Source organism: Harpia harpyja, chromosome 14 (assembly GCF_026419915.1).
Source record: "Harpia harpyja isolate bHarHar1 chromosome 14, bHarHar1 primary haplotype, whole genome shotgun sequence".
In the NCBI taxonomy this organism is placed as follows: Eukaryota; Metazoa; Chordata; class Aves; order Accipitriformes; family Accipitridae; genus Harpia; species Harpia harpyja.
In genome coordinates, this window is record NC_068953.1 from 24,132,698 (window position 1) to 24,149,917 (window position 17,220).

A 17,220-nucleotide genomic window follows, 5' to 3' on the forward strand; every position below is an offset into this window, starting at 1 on the left:
TTTTGAGAACAAATAAGCACTGATTGAACAGCATTTTACATGCTTTGAAAGTTTTGTTACAGCAACACATAGCCTGCCTTTGGGATGGGAAATGGGGCAGAGGCCTTGGCAAAGGGCATGCCCTAAGCCTGTGCCCACAAAGCTCTGCTCAGGGGCTGGGTGCTGTGCAGCCAGCGACAGCCTGAAATGGAGTGGCAGAGAAAAGCCTAATCCTGAGCTGACTGCACCCATGGGCCCCCAGGCTGGTGGGGTACAGCCTGAGGGGAAGGACTCACCTCTCCCCTCCACAGGAGCTTTCAGTCCTGGAGAAGGCAATAGTCTCCCCTTCAGCAACGTGACCCCAGACAGCAGCCAAAAAATCTGCAGTTTTCAGGCACGTATTCTGCTCCGCATTTACTTCCTCTTGGCAAGTGCTCTCTCTGTTGCAGACACAGCCTCCTTGCCAGGCCAGGCCTGCTTCAAGAAACCAAGTTTTGTTTTGTTGGTAATTTATGGCAAGCCTGCAGCTCCCAAACTGCCCAGTGTTAGAAAATAGAAGGCTGCTGTGCTACCCCCCCCACCCCAATGGCTTGTGGAGTGATTAAGGATAGCTTTAATTTGAGGCTTGCAGCTCAACAGCTCCCAAAGGATTGATAAAATACATATAGCAATCTCCAGTTCCACCTCTGGAGGCTGAACTCTCTCCCGATGATTAACGACAGCCATTTCCTCCCTCTCTCCCTGCCGCTGAAGAAGGCTGATTCTCTGCAAGGTCCAGCCAGCACTGGGCCCACACTCTGACTACCAAACAGCAACATTTACAACCAGAAAAAAAAACTCCAAGAAATAGAACTGGTGCCAGAGAGGTGAGACAGCACCATATAAACCCAGGATACATCTAAAAAATTGGAGTAACAGGGTCAGGCTACCTGAGGCAGACACGGCTGGGCTGGCTTAGCAGTGCTGTCCTAATGCACAGGGAATGGGAGCCGAGAACTCCCCAGAGCCACCTTTGAGGCTGCTCTCAGGAGGCAGCAACGCTAGAGCAGCCTTCCCCCTCAGGAAAAATTAGCCTTGCTGCCCAGACAGAGAGCTGCTGCTCATGTGTTACCCTCCCTCAGTGTCTGTTGCTATAGCTTGAGGCTCAAGAGGACAGCAGTGTGGGTGGGAAAGCAGCACTCATCTAAAGAAAGAGCTGCTGCCTATTTCTCATGCATCTGTGTCTTCCACAGCTACCGCATATCATGGACTCTACGCCAGAGGCAGCTCCAACACAGATTAGACGTTAATATGCTGTGAATATCCCAGGTTCCATCTCCCCAGAAACCCACCTTGCCCAGCCTTGTGTCCAGGAGGGTCTGTTCCCACCCAGACACAGAGATAACGCTCCAGTGCTGCTCTTACTAAAGAGCAGGTACCAGAGACAACCATTAGCCATTGCATAGAAGAAACCATTTGAGCTTGAGACTATGACAGGAGTCTGGTGAGGAAAGCGAACCTCACGGGTACCACAGCCCCAGGGAATTGCATGTTGGGGAGAGGAAAAGATCACACATCCATTTCCAGAAGAGGTGGAGGAGAAGGATTCAACAAGAGCAAAGAACTCCCTCATTCACTTCCAAGTATAAGTTTTAATATTTATTCAGTACAGGGCTGGTGAAGAGAACTGGGAAATAAGGCAAAGGCAAATTATCCTCCAGAGCCCAAGCTAACATCTCATACACACAGACCATGCAAAGCAGCAGCTGTGCTCCTCCCTGGAGTCACATCCCACATCTTCCCCATCTGCTGGAGCACAACCTATCACTTACAAGTCCAGAAGGAATCGATTGACTTTTTTCAGGTATTCTGACTTCAAGTAATCTCCCAGCTCGTCCTTTGTGACCCACAGATAATCTTCCTTCAGCTCTGCCTGGGAGAAATCACTGCTTTGGAGGAAGGCTTTGAAGAAGAATACTTTGGCTCCCACGTTATCCTCAGTCCTGATGGCCCTGGGGAATTTATACTTGTAAATCCCATATGGCGCATTCCCCAGGATTTTGGCTTGAATGTGATCTCCTGCAAGACGCCAGCAATGCAAGAGAAAGAAAACAAAGCATAAGAACACAGAGCAACAGTAACTGCTCTCCTGTAGTAACAAAAAGGCAGCATAACCCACTCCTTGTATCTGGTTCAGACTGACTATTCCCTCTTCGGAGCAGAAGTATTGCCAATTGTAAGCCTTTTCTCATGAAAAAAACCACCTGTCTGGAGTCCAGCAAGTCCTCTGAGTGAGAGAGGGAGGGAGAGGGTATCAAGGTTTGCCAAACCACAGTGAAAAGCAAAGACACGTGGGTTTGCCATCACCCATCTGCCACAAAAGCTGCTACAAGGCGACAAAAGGGAAAGAGAAGCCGTACACCTGGAGCAAGCCTAGACCATTCAGGAGGCATCTGGTGATGCTCCAGCATCAGACCATGAGGGCCAGATCCAGCACTGCAGCTGCCGGCAGCCAGAGATCCCAGCTCACAGTCTGCCAGCCCCATCAGCCCTCCGCACACTGCAGTTGCTCTGTGACAGTATGCAGTTACAGAGCTGATTACCCAGGATCACAGCTCTTGCCAGAAAGCACACCCCATTGAGCTCCGTCCCTCTGCCATGAAATGCCTTTTCCCAGCAGATGGGAGATGATTTCACTACAGCAGATGGCAAATATCCCTCAGATAGGGCACAGAAAGAAAACCACTAGGACAAACAGGAGGGAGGGCCAGGCACACAGCAAACTACACACCCAAAAACGTAGCCATAGCTCGCTCAGCTGTGCTTCGCAGTGTCTCTCCAGGCTGCCATTCCACTTGAGGCAGGAGCCACAGCTCCTGGTTACCGAGTTTTTGTTTCACCAAAAGCATCAGGTTACTGTCCAGCTTCCTGTTCAACGACGCTCGATTGTTGTTTTTATCAGCATCTGCCAAAAAGCAACACATGTTGGAAACAAAGTCTCCTGGCAGCACTGCTCTGATCCCCTTGATTCATCCACCCTCTGTATCTCACACCCTTCCAGCAATAATACACAAACATGGATACACAGAACAAAACAAAAATCTAGGCAGAAATGCTCTCAGTCACTCTGGAAGCCAATGCACAATTCAGCTAGAACCCACTGCTAAACTGTACTCTGTATCATTTCCAGAAGGAATTTATGGCAAACAGCCTAGATCTCTACCTTGACAAAGATCAACAAGAGCACTAGACAGAGCTTGGGAACCAAGAGACCAAACATTCTTCTTGTCTGGAAACAACATCCCTTTTCACCATTTTGCTCTGCTAAGGTTGTGTTGAACACACACATCTTTGCAGCATGGGAACACCAATTCCGTTGTCAGCCAGTTAATTCCTCGTGTGCTAACAGCACTGCCACAGAGCCAAGACTCTCTTTAAAACAAAAAAAGACTCAGCAAATGCCTTCCCTCCACTAAACTGCACTCAGCTGTACAAGAAAGACCCAGCAAATACCCTCCCTCTACTGAATTGTTCTCAGTTGTGTTTGGCAAACAATCAGGGTGTTCTCACCCACCACAAACCTCAGCCTGTACCTGTTATCCGTGGAGCAGCTTTGAACTGCAGTAACTTCTGTTCCCACTTGTCCTCCAGGTCTTGAGCCATGATGACTGTTTTGCCAGGTGCTTCATCATCATCATCATACATGCTTTCCTTCCTCCTCCTGAGCTGCTCCTCCTCCTCCAACCTGCGAATTTCATGATCTGAATAGTGGCTTTTCTCCAGCTCTATCTAGAAGGGCAATGCAGAGAATTCTTAAGCCACCAGCACTATGGGCTGGAATGGGCAAGCACAATTGTACCCCAGCGAATGCAAGAGGATGGGGATTTCTCTGAGATCAAACAGGACTTTCCTGCTCGCGGCAGGAGCCTCTAACAGGGACACCAGCAGCATTGAGGAAGATCACGGAAGCCCTACCAAGACCCACGACACCTGGTGCAGGCAGCAAATCGCACACAGAGCACTCGGTATTGCTTCGTGGCGTGGAGCAACATCACCCAAGGTGCCCCCGGACTGGCTGTGCAGGGCCATCAGCTCCTCCTTGGCCTGTCACCCCCCACCCCGGGGACCGGCCGCGGCTGCCAGCCCCCGTACGGGGCTCTCCCCTCCAGGCCTGAGGCGGCCATTTTCCTACGAGCAGGCCCCCAGCGCCCGCCCCCCCCCACCTGCCCCATGAGGGCCGCCATCTCTTCCTCCTCCTTCTCGAGGGTCTGCGTGATACGGGGCAACCGCAGCAGACACATCGCCCCGAAGAGCCGCCACGGCCGAGGCGGAGCAGCGGTACAAAACCACCGACCCCAACCCGCCGTTCGGGACCCGGACGCCGCCATTAACGCTGTCGCGCGGCCCACAATGCACCGCGCCGCGCACCGCCATCTTTCCTCCTCGCTTCCGTCGTGCCTTGCGGCAACCTCTCCGCGCGCCTTACGGGAGCCGCCATGAGCGCGGCGCTGGCGGTCGCCTGGCAACGGCTGCTCGGAGCGGCTTGGGGGTGAGCGGCGGCGGCGGCGGCGGCGGCGGCGAGGGCGAGGGGCGGGGGGAGATCGGTCCGGGCCCCCCCTCGCTCTGGGCTGACTGCTGGGACGCTCCCGCACCACGATGGAGGCCGGGACGGGAGGCCTCGCTGGGCCCGGCCCGCCTCCTCCAGCCAGCGCCCGGGGGAGGCCCCGGTGTTCTCACCACCGGCTGGCGTTTTTTTTCCCGCAGGGGCCGTACTGCCAGCCTGTGCCGTGGCCTACGCACCGGTCCCTGGAGGCTGCAGGACGTTGCGGAGGCGGCGGCCGCGAAGGAGGCGGAGAACCAGAGCGCGACCGACCTGAGGTGAGAGGGCCAGGCCGCGTCGGGAGGGCTCTGCCATTTGCCTCTTGCTGGGAGGTTTTATTGCCTTCGGTGGTTTTGCAGCCAAGGAAGGAGAGGAAGTGGCTTGACTCAATCACAGACGCAGCTTGTGTCTTTTGGAGACTTGATCCCTTCTTTCTTTCCCAATATGAAATAAAACTTTGCAAAATTTCAAAAGCGAGTGCCTGATAACTCTCGTTTTGCTCCTCAGCCCTTTAATCCTGCAGAGGAACTCCATGAGATGGGATGGAAAGATCTATGAAGAGATCCCAATAGCTCACATTAAAGCTACGTACAACAAGTAAGCAAATGACCTGCTCCATTCCTGCTCTCATGCAAAATAAAAGCTTGTAACATACTCAGGCTTTGGCCAGTCATCGTTTTAACTAAAAGGCTCAAAGGCAAAAAGCCAGGGGAGTGGTGGTCATGACTGGGAAGATAATAATACTGAATTCAAACCCTAGTGCTGTTCAGGAAGCATAACTGTCCTTATAGCATCTTTAACAGCAATAGGATTGTTATTATGTGTTTTTACTACATTCTGATTTGAATAATTAGATGCCGACAGCTTTAATGGCAGGTTACTTCCAGCCCTCCACTCTAGCACTATTGCTATACAGCTGTTGAAAAAATTGTCATATTCTCCATGAGAGATGGTTGTGTTTCATTTAGTCATCCCTAGTGTGATATTTTACTGTTTCTTAAAGCTCTTTCAAGTTCTAGAAATGTTCTGTGCATTTTTTTAATAAACGGAAGAAGTAAAATGCTCACAGTGAGAGGTGGGTCTGAAAGGGCTAAGCAGTATCTGAGGTGTACCTGGATAAAGTATACCTTATCCAGAAAGGTTTTGCCACCTCGCTGAGATTTTCTAGGGTGACCAGAAGGTGACTCCTGGGAGGTCTCTGCAGTGGGTTCGTGTAAGTAAGTGGGATACCTTGAAAAGGAGGGCTGAGTTAGGTTGGAGAAGGGTGACAGGAGTCCTGTGGTGAGCTGTGCCAGTAAGGCGAGTGAGAAGAAACTGGATAATAAAGCTTTGTTCTAGCTTGCTTCTTTCTTTTGTCCCTCTCTTTCTGTAGCACCCACATCCAAGTGGTCAGTTTTGACAACAGGCCGTTTGCCCGTACGTCCTGTGGTACAGAAGGCTTCCAGAATGCCAAGAAGGGAACCGCCATTGCGGCACAGACTGCAGCCATGGCAGCAGCAGTGGTGAGTCTGCACTGGTGATTCTCACCCTCCCAGAGGGAAGCACTGACTGCCTCCCCCCACTGCCTGGGTACATGCCTCGCTCCCAGGCAGCAGTCCAGAGGTCTGTTCCTTAGTGCTCGAGTAGCACACTGCTGTTTGCTGACAGTTTTCCTAGCTTCATCTGACATACTGCACATCTTCACACAGACAAAGCATGTTTGAAACAGCAATTAGAAACGCCCAGAGGGTAGCTTAGCTGTGCAGGTTGTGATTGGGAAATATAACTTGGAGCCTATCCTTTTCTAGCTCCAGTTTGCATAGCTCCTTTTTTCTAAGTGAACATCTCAGCCATTTTGGAAATACAGCCCCTGAATCAGCAGCAGTTCAATTTTTGCACTGTAGGGGACTGAAAAGCAGCTGTAATTACTGGCTGAATGTTTTATATTTGCTCTCTGCCACAGGAGAACTGAGCTGCTGCCAGCAGTTCCAGTCAGAGAAGGTGATGTCCTTGCGTGTGTAGTTTTCAGATGCATACAGTTTACTGTAATTGTTTCTAAAAAACCGTGTGGGTGTCCAGGTGGCAGGAGAAGATGAGGCTGGCTGTGTCATGGTCCTCATTACAGCAGAATGAGGCATGGTTAAACTGAAGATCCTCATCCTAAATGAGGTGGAACTCACTCCAGACTTTCATGTCAGAGGTGTTTGGTGCCGCTGCTGGCCAACAGCTTACTGTGGTTGACTCAGAGGAATATGAGAACATCTTCACTATTAATCTGTGCTCATTGGAGCCTCATAATAGCTGCATAGCTGTGCTTGGCCAGATTTATTCTGTCACTGTTGAAGTTGTTAGTACATTAATTGCACCAGAACACAGAAAGCAAGAGACCCAGAGACTCCATCCACGTGGTGGCAGCACAGCTATGCTTTACAGCAGGTGTTTTTCATTTTCAATTTGCAAGCCCCTAGAATTTTTGCACTGAAGGTGTGGACTCCTGCACAGCAAATATAAAGCTTGCCTGCTTTTCTCATTTACCCTCTAGAAGGAATCCATGGATCGCAAGAGAGAAGTCGCTGCATTAGAGAAGGGAACAGCTTTGAGTTAGTCCTTGTTAGTCCCTTGCCAGTTCAGTCACGTATCCATGGATATGTCATTTTCTGCCCTGGCTTTAGATCACAGATAGTTTGATCTTAAAGCTTTCTCTGTATGCAAAGATGACAGCCCAGCACAGAAGTTCTCTTGAAACTGCCATGGCTATATCCAGGCCTCCTTTTCTCCTAGTGTCTTTGTGCGATAATCCCCATATTTGTCTTTTGTATCCATTACTGCCTACTCTTTATTTTTACAAAAAGAATACTATGATAGTGGGTCAAAAGGGAATGAAAGACTTCAGGGGAGCCAGAGCAGCAGTAGTCATATCAAAGAGAACACTAACCAGTTATTCTTTTTGCAGAAAGCACGTGGGAAGGGTGTATTGCACGTACGAGTCATGGTGAAAGGACTGGGACCAGGACGCAAAGTATGTGTCAGAGTTTCTTTTCATATTTTTCTTTCTTGGGCATCATCCTGTTTTTTTAAATTCAGGCTGGTCTGACTATAGCTATTAACTTGGTTTTTCTGAAGGTGATGTAAAGAATTCATCACTCAAGTGCCTAGTAATAAAATTTTAGAATCATTAGAATTTTAGAGTAATATCACTTTGGAGGCAGAATAAAAGCTGTATTTGGGACTTCTTCCAACAAAAGTAGGAAAGTTGATGGGAATGCTGATGAAAGGACTGGAGCAGATAGGTTTAAACTGGGTTTTCTGGTACGAATTACTTATTTTTAAGATAATTACAAAGTAGGACCACTAGCACACGTTGATACTTGGATGGGGGATCAAACTATTTTCCCCTGAGCTTCTTCCCTTCTCTGCTGTTCCATGTGTTGATAACAGCGTGTCATCTGCTGTCTTGTTCTTCCAGGCTGCCATCAAGGGGTTGACTATGGGAGGTTTGGAGGTCATCTCCATCACCGACAACACCCCGGTTCCACACAATGGCTGCCGCCCACGGAAAGCCAGGAGAATGTGAGAGGGGTGTGGAAGAGACACACAGCTTTCAACATCAGTTCACGCAACAGGGACTGGGTTGAATGTTGCTCCTGTGACAGATTCTGTAAAGCCACCCTCTGTGGAAATAGTTGTTGAGGGAAGCTTGAAGAAGAGAGACCATCCTGGGCCTTAAAAGCCCAGGTGGTAAAAGCTGGTGGGAAAAGCAGGAATATGTGTACTCCCTTAGTGGGAAGCCTCTTGTGTACAAAGTTAATTAATTAAAATGTTGGTCTTTTGACAGCTGTTCCTGCTGTGATCCCAGAAGTATTTTGGATTATTATTGCCTCTTGACTGCTTTCTTCCTCTTACCACTGTATGTCGTTCTTGTCTAGCCCTCCGTGCTATTCTCGCGCTTGTTAGGTGGAAGGGGAGCTTGAGGTCTAGATCTCCTTCCAGTCAGCTGTAGTAAACAACTGCATGGGGTCACGTCATCTTCCTTTCCTCTTTCTCTCACTGCACACATTTGGAAACTAGGCATGGGGTAACTCTTCCCCTTCCCCCTGGCTTGCAGAGCTCAGTGTGCCGTGCGAGAGGCAGCTCTCCCTGTTCGCGCAGCATGGAGCACTGTAGTCTGGATCCATTATTGGCAAAGATCCGTTGCGGTGCTTTGTTTTGCCCAAACTGTAGCTGGCCTGCCAGTGCTATTGGCAAATGGAAAATGCCAGTCCTTCTAAAGGGGCTGGGCTCTTGCCAGTTTCAATGCTTGTGGTCTCTTTGGTCCTGCCTTGTGCACCACGATCTGGATTTTCTGGGGTCCTGGGGAAAGCAAGCAGGGGTGTAGTAGGCCTGAGGAACAATGAAAAGCTGCCAAGGAGATTTAAAACACTTAAGGCTTGAACTGTACCTCTGTATATCCACAGGCAGCACGAGCTTGTCATGGTTCTGTGATGTATTATTGCTGTCCCAGCTCCATCCAGAGAGAATTTCTGCCAAGGAAATATGTCTGAGGCTCTCTGGAGCATTAACCAGGGAAGGTAACAGCAGTAACTGACTACAGGATTGATTTCCTGGATGGCAGAGGCCCACTGCCTGGCAAAGGGCACCTCCCTGAAATGCACACTGCCAGAGAAGCCCTGGCCATATACAGCATACACTGGGCAAATATTTCACCTGTAAACAGAGTGTATTTTGGTGCAGCCAGCAGTTCTATCACAAACCCAGAATCTTCCTTTCTATTATTTCTTTCTGTCATTCCTCCTTAGTTTCTTAAATTGCATAATTAACTATTCTTTTCCTCCTTAGAGAAAGGGTACCATGGCAACAAGGCAGTGAACCTCCTTCATGGGGCTGAATGGCATACAGCAGGTTTTGAAAGAAATCAGTCCGCTTAAAAGAGCCTGTTGAGTTGCATTTGACAGAAGAGAAGAAAACAAGATTCAGATGAATCCCCTACCTTACTCCAACTGTCTGAATTTGAATAGAGGGTAGGTTATCTTAAAGGGAAGTTCCTTGAGCTGTCACAGATTTGACAGCGAGGAAGAGTGGTTCTTCCATAGATGTTTGACACACTAGAAGAGCTTCCCCCTCGCTCCAGAAATATGACTGAGCTTCTAGTGACTTCATATTCCTCTTTTTAAGGAGAAGATACCAGGCCAGCTAGAAACTGCAAAGATTAACTCTCCAAGTATCCAGGCAGCTAGCTGGGGAAGGCATGTGTGAACACTGATGTGCCTTACAGCAAAGCTGGACTGGTTTCTGTGCTGGGCAGAGTGACCAGGCCTCAGAAGGAGGAGCACCAGTCCACGCTGGCAGGGTTGTCAGCGATGTACTGTCATCTCACACACTGAGAAAACCAAACAGTACCATTCTCTACCACAAGCTGCTTGTTGCATCAATGCAGAAGTGCCCACATCGGACAAAGATGATAGAACAAACTGAAAAATAAGATTGGGAAGAGATCTGCAGGTCCTTCTGAAATTCAGGGAAGAAGTGGGTGACTTGAGAGTCAGAAAGCAACGAGAATATATCTTTGTCTTATCCAGACTTAGAGTCAAGGCTGTGCCCTCTGTAAAAGCCACTTCTTAACACCCTTGGTTTCTCAGCATTTGTGAACATTTTATGAAGTCTACCAGTGCACCACCACTGCTTATACAGTGGGAAGTTTTATCTCCCTGTCCGCCCTGCAGGTAGTTCTGGTAGCTACCCCTGCTTCTTCCTCCAACTGACATTTACATAGCACACTCTGAGCTGGAGAGAAGAGGCTGACGCTATTCTCCACAGTTCAGTGGCTGGATCTGTACAGTATCATGCAATATTTGTCTTCCAAACCCCCAGCTCTGCGTACGCTCCCTGAGCTCTCCGGCACGGTGCTTCAGTTGTGCAGCTTTTCGCTGAAGTCACGTTTTCCACCCACCTTCTCTCCTGCCCTGATGGAGCACCTCCAAAGCCATGTACTAACTTAATGCTCAGTCTGAACTGTTTATTCTGCAGCACATCCCAGGCCTCTGGGGCAGTTGTCAGTGAAGTGGGAGAGCACAGCTGCACAAAGCAAGCTCTCCCACCTTGTGCAAGGGCTCAGACGCGCCTTCCTGCACACGCTGTACAGTGAAACAAGTCTTAAAACTCTCTGTTGTTGTTTGTCTTGCAGGGAATTAATAGACACCAATAGCACTTAATGATTTCCTTACCCTTCAGATGAAACTATTAATTAAGGGCCTGGTTTTAGTCAGCTACTGGTGTTTACCCATTCTAATTGCTTTTCTTAGTGCCTGGGTGGAATGCTGTTTTCTACTGGCTCACATTCCCCCTGAGCAGCAATTACTTTACTTGTCAGTAGCATAGCCACAGCTTTAGCACCCTCATTAGGGTCACATCCTCTCCCTTTGGGCTTCCCCATTGCTTTGGGACATTTTTCTCTCCACTCCCTCCTAACTTTTGATTCCCTACTCTCAAAGAAGCCTTCTTCCATGAAACAAGCACAGAAGCTGCTACTGACTACAAAGCTTCATCCTGGTTCAACCCTGGCCTTTCTGGGGTTTTGCCCTCCATTTTAAAATACCACATGGACCTTTCTCCATTGTATAGGGGGTGAAACGCAAAACAGTCTTCTGACTTACAGATAACACACTGCCTCAGGTCTGTTTACCCCTTAATGAGTGCCATACCACCTCGGGGAGTTAGTCTAACTCAGTTACCATTCCCTGGGACAGGGATGGCACCTGGTAGCTTGGAAAAATAGCCCCCAGCCTTCTCCCTAATAGTATATTATTCTGCAAAGAGGAATTATTTCCCTATCCCCAGCAACAAGGACTTTCTACCTAGAGCTGCAGCTTTATCTGCTGAATTGGTGATTTACTGTTTCTTATGTGAGCATCTCAGTGACAAGAGTCAGGCAGCCAATTTCGATCCCTTTGTGGGATTCAATTAAACCATTAATTAAGTGATTTCAGTGTCCTTTAACAGCTGACTGTATACACAAGCAAGCAAGAAGAAGGGGACAGACCCTGCAGTGCTAATAAACTGTAGCAGCAGGGGTGGTTTACCAGAGCCCAGCTGCAGCTGTTAGGGACATCTGCACAGCTTTTGCTGGCTTTCCCTCTGCTGCGGGAATACCTGGCTGAAGATATGCACAAAGTGGGCCGGTGAGTAGGTGTTTATAACCCTAAAGCACCCCTCGGGAGCCTTTGAGAAGTAACAGTTCAAGTCAGGTTATGTTTTTGCACTCAGACTTCAGCAGATAATCACGGTGCTGCTTTTGTGCCTGGTGTCCCTGCCTGGCCCCTCTTCCCCTCCCAGCTACCCCTCCAACCTCAGCCCGTGACCTCTCAGACCAAAAGGAGATCAAGGACCCTCAGATTGTTTTTATGCTTTTCCAATGCTCTCCTCTCCCCTCAAGAGGCATTAATGGGTACTCAACAGTGGTGGGAACTGCTCAGAGGTTTTATTAATGAACTGCCTAATAGCATCCAAGTTCCCGTGCTGATGGTGAAGCTGGGCTGCGGGGTCCTCTTGGGGAGGTACAGAGGGGATCCAAGCCTCAAAGCTATTCCCTTTTTTTGAAACCACTCATGCCTCCTCTGCTGTGCTCTCCAAGCTCCTCCTGCGCTCATGCCACTTGGCAGAGTCCTTTCGTTTCTCTGGAGTTCATAACTCTCTTCCTATGCCCACATCTGCTGAGAGTCAGAGGCTGTGCACTTGGACCCAAACCTCTCAGCAGCTACGGAGCCCTAACAGCCATTGCCTGGGATAGCTGCTCCTGGCAGCAGCTTCACAGCTTGTTTTTCTAAAGAAAGCAGGCAGAAGGGAGAAAGGTTGGGTGCGAGGGACTGAATGCTAAGCGAGGATGCGGGCAATGAAAAGGTGGGTTGGGAAAGAGAGAACACGGAGGGAAAAACACAGGAAGAGAAAATACAACATAAAAAAAACCAAACACCCCCCCCCCCCAAAAAAAAACAAAAACCCCAAAAACTCTTTCCTAAAGCTAAAATCTCCCAGCTGGTGGTCAAGAGTCAGCACAGATTAGGAAATGGATGCAGGGAAGGGCTCTTCAGAATCGGGCTAGATGCGCTCTCCTTTGCTGTTCTCCCAGCCAGACCTCCACGCCAGAAGCACAGTGTGGCCTTGTTCAGGAGCCCTCCCTGCCAGCATGACCAGCTCTTTGGGGCTTTCACTTCACCATTTTAAGGAAGGCACAAAGACCATCCCAAAGCTGCATTTAGAAACTGCTTCAGGGCCTCTCCAAGCGGCAATGACAGTCATCAAAACCTTCCTTCCCCTTCCGAGCTGGCTCTGAAATTCCTCCCTCCTCTGTGCCTTGCCATTTAAAGATTCATTTTGCAAAGCCAAACTCTAAGCTGGAGCGGCTGGGATTGATGTCCGCTCTACCCCCCGGACACATCGCTAAAGACTCCAGCTTTTGGCCCTTTCTCCCTCTGCTTGCTCCTTTGTGCAGGAGCAGACCAGGCTTCCTACCACACACAGGACTCCAGGTAACAAATAAAACTTGGGGCCTCGGGCAGGAGAAAGATGCTAATTTCATCCCCCAGCCCCTTCAGCAAGTCCCAAGATGAGGTGGTGAAATAGGACTCTTATCTCTTCGTGCACCAGCCTGCAGGCAAACAACTTGCTCTCCTAATTGCCAGCCATGGCTTTCACACAGCCCCTTGCCAAGACCTGGATGCTGCCTTTCATTTTGCTCCTGCCGAATCCACAGAAGTAAATTATCAATTTCCCCAGCTACCAGGGTCAAACCGACCAAGGAATGCAAATGACTTTAGATGGGCCAGCCCTCTGGGCTTCTCTGTAATGCCAACAGCTGGGAAGCAGCCTGCTCCAGTGCTGGGAGATGCTCCAAAATTATCTGCCCTTGGACATGGTTGTAAAACCAGCCTTGTTTACTGAAATCCCTGCAAGAGAAGCAGTGCAGCCGGCTGGGGAGATCCCCTTCCTAGTGATCCTGCAGCCAAGAGTGGCAGCGCTGTCACCAAAGGGCCAGTGTAAAACTGGGACAAACCCTGCTGCGTCTCAAGCAGCCACACGGCAGAGCTGCTCTCCTCAGCCCTTATCAGAGCCAGCGGGTCAGCACTGACATCTCCTTCAAATCTGAGCTCCCTCTGGGGAAGAAGCCGGCGTGGGCTGAGCCATTGTCTGGGGGTTTAAGGGGTAGGAGGCAGGACGAGGAGCGATTAACTCGGACTTTGCTGCCTGAAGCCAGACAGGCTGCACTGCACGATCGTGCTGTGGACACATTTGTCTGCCCTATGTTACAGGAGACCTTGTTTGGCTGCCAGCTGCCCCTTCTCCCTTACAAAGAGGGATTTTACTAGCATTAAGGACTCACTAGTCGGGTCTGAACCAGTGACCTACCTACACTGCTGCAGGTATTGGCACACCTAATCTGGACCTTACCCTGACCTCAGAACCAGCCCCCAGAAAATAGGACAGCAGCAATGAAAACCAGCCTTCACGTCTGGAGACACGAGAGCGTGTGCTGGCTCTGCGACGGGGGTGATGCTGGTGTTTCAGGAGGGGTGTCCCACCTGCAGGAACAGTGGCGATGCTGCAGTGTCCTGCAGGACGCAGTTCAGCCCAGCGGCACGGGTCAGGGCTCCCCGCCGGTTGCTGCAGGGGTGCCGGTGCCCCTTACCTCTCCAAACTCACCATTTGAACTGTTTCCCCCCTCCCCGCCGGAATCATTTGCTGGGCGCAGCAAGGCCGTTTCCATGCGTGCGGATGGCTGTTTCTCCTCGTTGCTGTGGCGACGGCGCTGGGCGCCAGCAGGCTGGAGGCGGGAGGGCGAGGACCATATCTCCCCAGCGCTCGCCAAGGGCAGCAGGTACATCTAATCCGGCATCGCTCCATTTTATGCCTTTGAGGAGCACCAAGGAGCTATCAAATGACCAGCAGTGAGCTGGCACTCGGAGGCATGCGGCGCTGCCCACTGCTCCTATTAACATCCTAAAATCATGTCGAACGGTGGACAGAGAGCTCTGGCAGGGCTTCCCTGCCACCGGTCCCATGCATCCCCCGGCTCCAGCACCCCCAGGGCTGGGCTGTCCTCCAGCAGGGCTCAGGCCTGGGGTTGGATGTCAGCGCTGCCAGCGCATCCTCACCAGCCCCATCCAAGGTAACCAGAAGCTGCTTCCCAGTTCATCAGGTACTGGGATGGAGACAGTGTGCTGGGCCACCCAACCCTCTCTTGTACCACTCTGCCTCCCTACCTGAGGCTGTCACAACACACTTGGATGGAGAAAGGACACTGGCAGATGAGAGGACGAACCTGTGCAAGACCAGCTTTCAGAGAGGGATGGTGCACCGCCAAGAGCAGGGGCTCAGGGAGTTCTTGGGGCAAAGCCAGGGGTGCTTTGGCCCATGCTTGGCATGTTGCAAAGCTACCGGGGGGAAAGAAAGAGGAGCACAGCCATGGAGAGTAGAAGTAACGTGTTCCTGGCTTTAAAAAAGCTGAATTCAAACTAGTTGTCACCCACAGAAAATAAACTCCTCCAAGGGCTCCAGTTCATGCCTGGACAAAGCAGAATGCAGAAAAAGCTGGGTGCTTTGTAGTGTTACCCACAACTTTCCATTGCCTTGTTGCAGTTTCTAGAGCATTTTTTTTCACAGTGGCCAAATGTTGTGCTGCTCCTCCTCTAGCAAAGCTCCCCTGGGAGGCACCTCTCCCCATGGTCCTCCCTCTGGCTTGCCAAGGGCCCTGGGCACCCACCGAGCATCTCCCTGCCACAGTCCTCCAAAACTGTCCTCAAATTTTCAGGCGCACTTGGCATCCTCACAAAACCGGCAACAGACAGCAATCACCCCGCTAGCAAACTGCAACAGCTAGAAGGTGCCCTAGGAAAGGATTTGACTTCTGGGAGGAAAGAAACAAAAGACATGGTAAAAAAATACTTCTGCACAAATGCAGCAAAGCCTGTGGGCTCATACTATGTCCTTCACTTCTTGTTAACCAAGCAAGGGCCAACATGTTACTCAGATGCTGCAGCACAGCCCTAAGTGGCTGGGACTAGGGGCACTGTGCCCCTTTTCAGTTCTCCTCACATGCAGGACCACGGTAGTCACCCATGAAATACTGGTTTCCAGATTGCTAGTCTAAAACCAGCACAGTATTTTTATGTCAAAACATCAGGAAAAGAATGTGCAATTCAGGGTTTTTCCCACATCAGTATGTTTCTGAGAACTCATTTCCTAACATAGTAAGTACAGCTCTTTCCCAAAAGAAACAAAGGCAAATCAGACCTTAGCCAGCAAACGGCTCTAGCAGGGGATGCTGCTGCCTGATGAGCAGTCAGCCTGGTGGGCAGGTAGTGCCAGGCTGTTACTGCTACAATGACTGACTTTGCACAACTCGGCCCACCATCCCCCGCAGCTCTGGAGCAAGGAAAAAAGAAAAAAAAAAAAAAAAAAGCATTTTCATTCCCTCCTTCTGAGGAGTATTTGCCCAGAAAAGCTATTACCACCATATAACAAGACAGGGAAGCACAAGGATTCAGGCACATCAACGACCTGGACTCTGAAACTCAGAAAGCAAGGCAAAAGCAAACCCACAAAATCCTGTCCCATTGCTTGCCCACAGGACCACCTACTTGCTCTGCAGCACGCACCTATCTGATAAAGGTTCACACAAGGACGAAAGCTGTCAAAGGGCCACACGTCCCATTGCCATCCAGCCTTTACGATCTGTCTGCCCACAGCCCTGAGAGATCCTGCAGGAAAAGCTGGCAGAAAAGCAGCAAGACAGAGGACACAAACAAGACAGCCAGAGAGACTTCTTAAAAGCATCAGAAATCTGATTCTTCTAGCTGGGTCAAAAGGACCAAGGGAACCATAATAGACACCAGCACCTGAACAAAAGGAAGGTCCTATAAGTACACCAAGAACATCAGGGAGCTAAATCAGGGCCAGCTGCTCAGTGCTGGAAGGTTAATTGAAAGGAGTTTTTAGTAGGGACACACCATTAATGGATACATAGGTTTGATTCTAATGGGATTTCTGTGGCTCACTGTCTAATGCAGTTTATATAAGAAATATTGCAAGTGCCCTGCTTTTACTACTTTTTTTTTTTTTTTAAAAAGCAAAGGCAGCACAAGAAGTAACAAAAGATGGGATTCTGCTGCCAGTCAAACATGGTTTCCAAGTCAAGCACCTCCTTGTCACTTAGTGCCCATCTGAAAGGCTACGGGCTCAAGAGCTTTCTGATATGCTCAAGGTCTCCAAAGGAAAGCATCAGAGAACTGCACACATGAAAATGGAGGAAGGGTTCAGGGGAAAGTGGCTTTCATGCCCAAGATGCGGATGCTTAGAGGAACTAATACAAACAGGGATGCTGCTAGGTTGTTACAGAGCAGCAGCGAATTACAAGGGGATCCCAGATTTTGGGAAGGTCCCGTCCGCATGTTCTCAGCCACAATGTTCTGCAAAGCTGCATCGCAGCTGGGAGCAGCACGTAGTGGAAAACCCAAGTGTCTTAGCCCAACCTAAAAGCAGTGGACAGCTCTTCTCCCAAGCAAGGTGTGTCCAGCTTTCATCTCTTGATCACGGACCATCAGCAGAAAATGGCTACAAGGTTAGACATATGCTATGATTCTATAAATGGAATAAAGGAAGAGTCTCTGAATGCAAGTTGGGCTAGTAATAAT

General features: G+C 49.8%; 2 protein-coding genes across 3 annotated transcripts; one reads left to right on the forward strand and one right to left on the reverse strand.

Annotated features, from left to right (window-relative positions):
* Positions 1-1,604: 1,604 nt before the first annotated feature.
* On the reverse strand, positions 1,605-4,391 carry MRPL46 (mitochondrial ribosomal protein L46). Of its 2 annotated transcripts, none has more exons than XM_052807997.1 (4): positions 4,182-4,391; positions 3,552-3,747; positions 2,750-2,923; positions 1,605-2,037 (listed from the first exon to the last, which is right to left on the reverse strand). In XM_052807997.1, exons 1-4 carry the CDS (start codon positions 4,344-4,346, stop codon positions 1,787-1,789), a joined length of 786 nt encoding a protein of 261 aa, XP_052663957.1. In that variant the 5' UTR covers positions 4,347-4,391; the 3' UTR covers positions 1,605-1,786. The 2 variants fall into 2 exon arrangements, with proteins under 2 accessions (XP_052663957.1, XP_052663956.1); XM_052807996.1 differs by lacking the exon at positions 4,182-4,391 and adding an exon at positions 3,934-4,062.
* MRPS11 (mitochondrial ribosomal protein S11) lies at positions 4,384-8,387 on the forward strand. The gene is made up of 6 exons (XM_052807998.1): positions 4,384-4,507; positions 4,723-4,836; positions 5,066-5,155; positions 5,931-6,060; positions 7,491-7,556; positions 8,004-8,387. The coding sequence occupies exons 1-6, from the start codon at positions 4,455-4,457 to the stop codon at positions 8,109-8,111; spliced, it is 561 nt and encodes a 186-aa protein (XP_052663958.1). The 5' UTR covers positions 4,384-4,454; the 3' UTR covers positions 8,112-8,387.
* Positions 8,388-17,220: the final 8,833 nt, after the last annotated feature.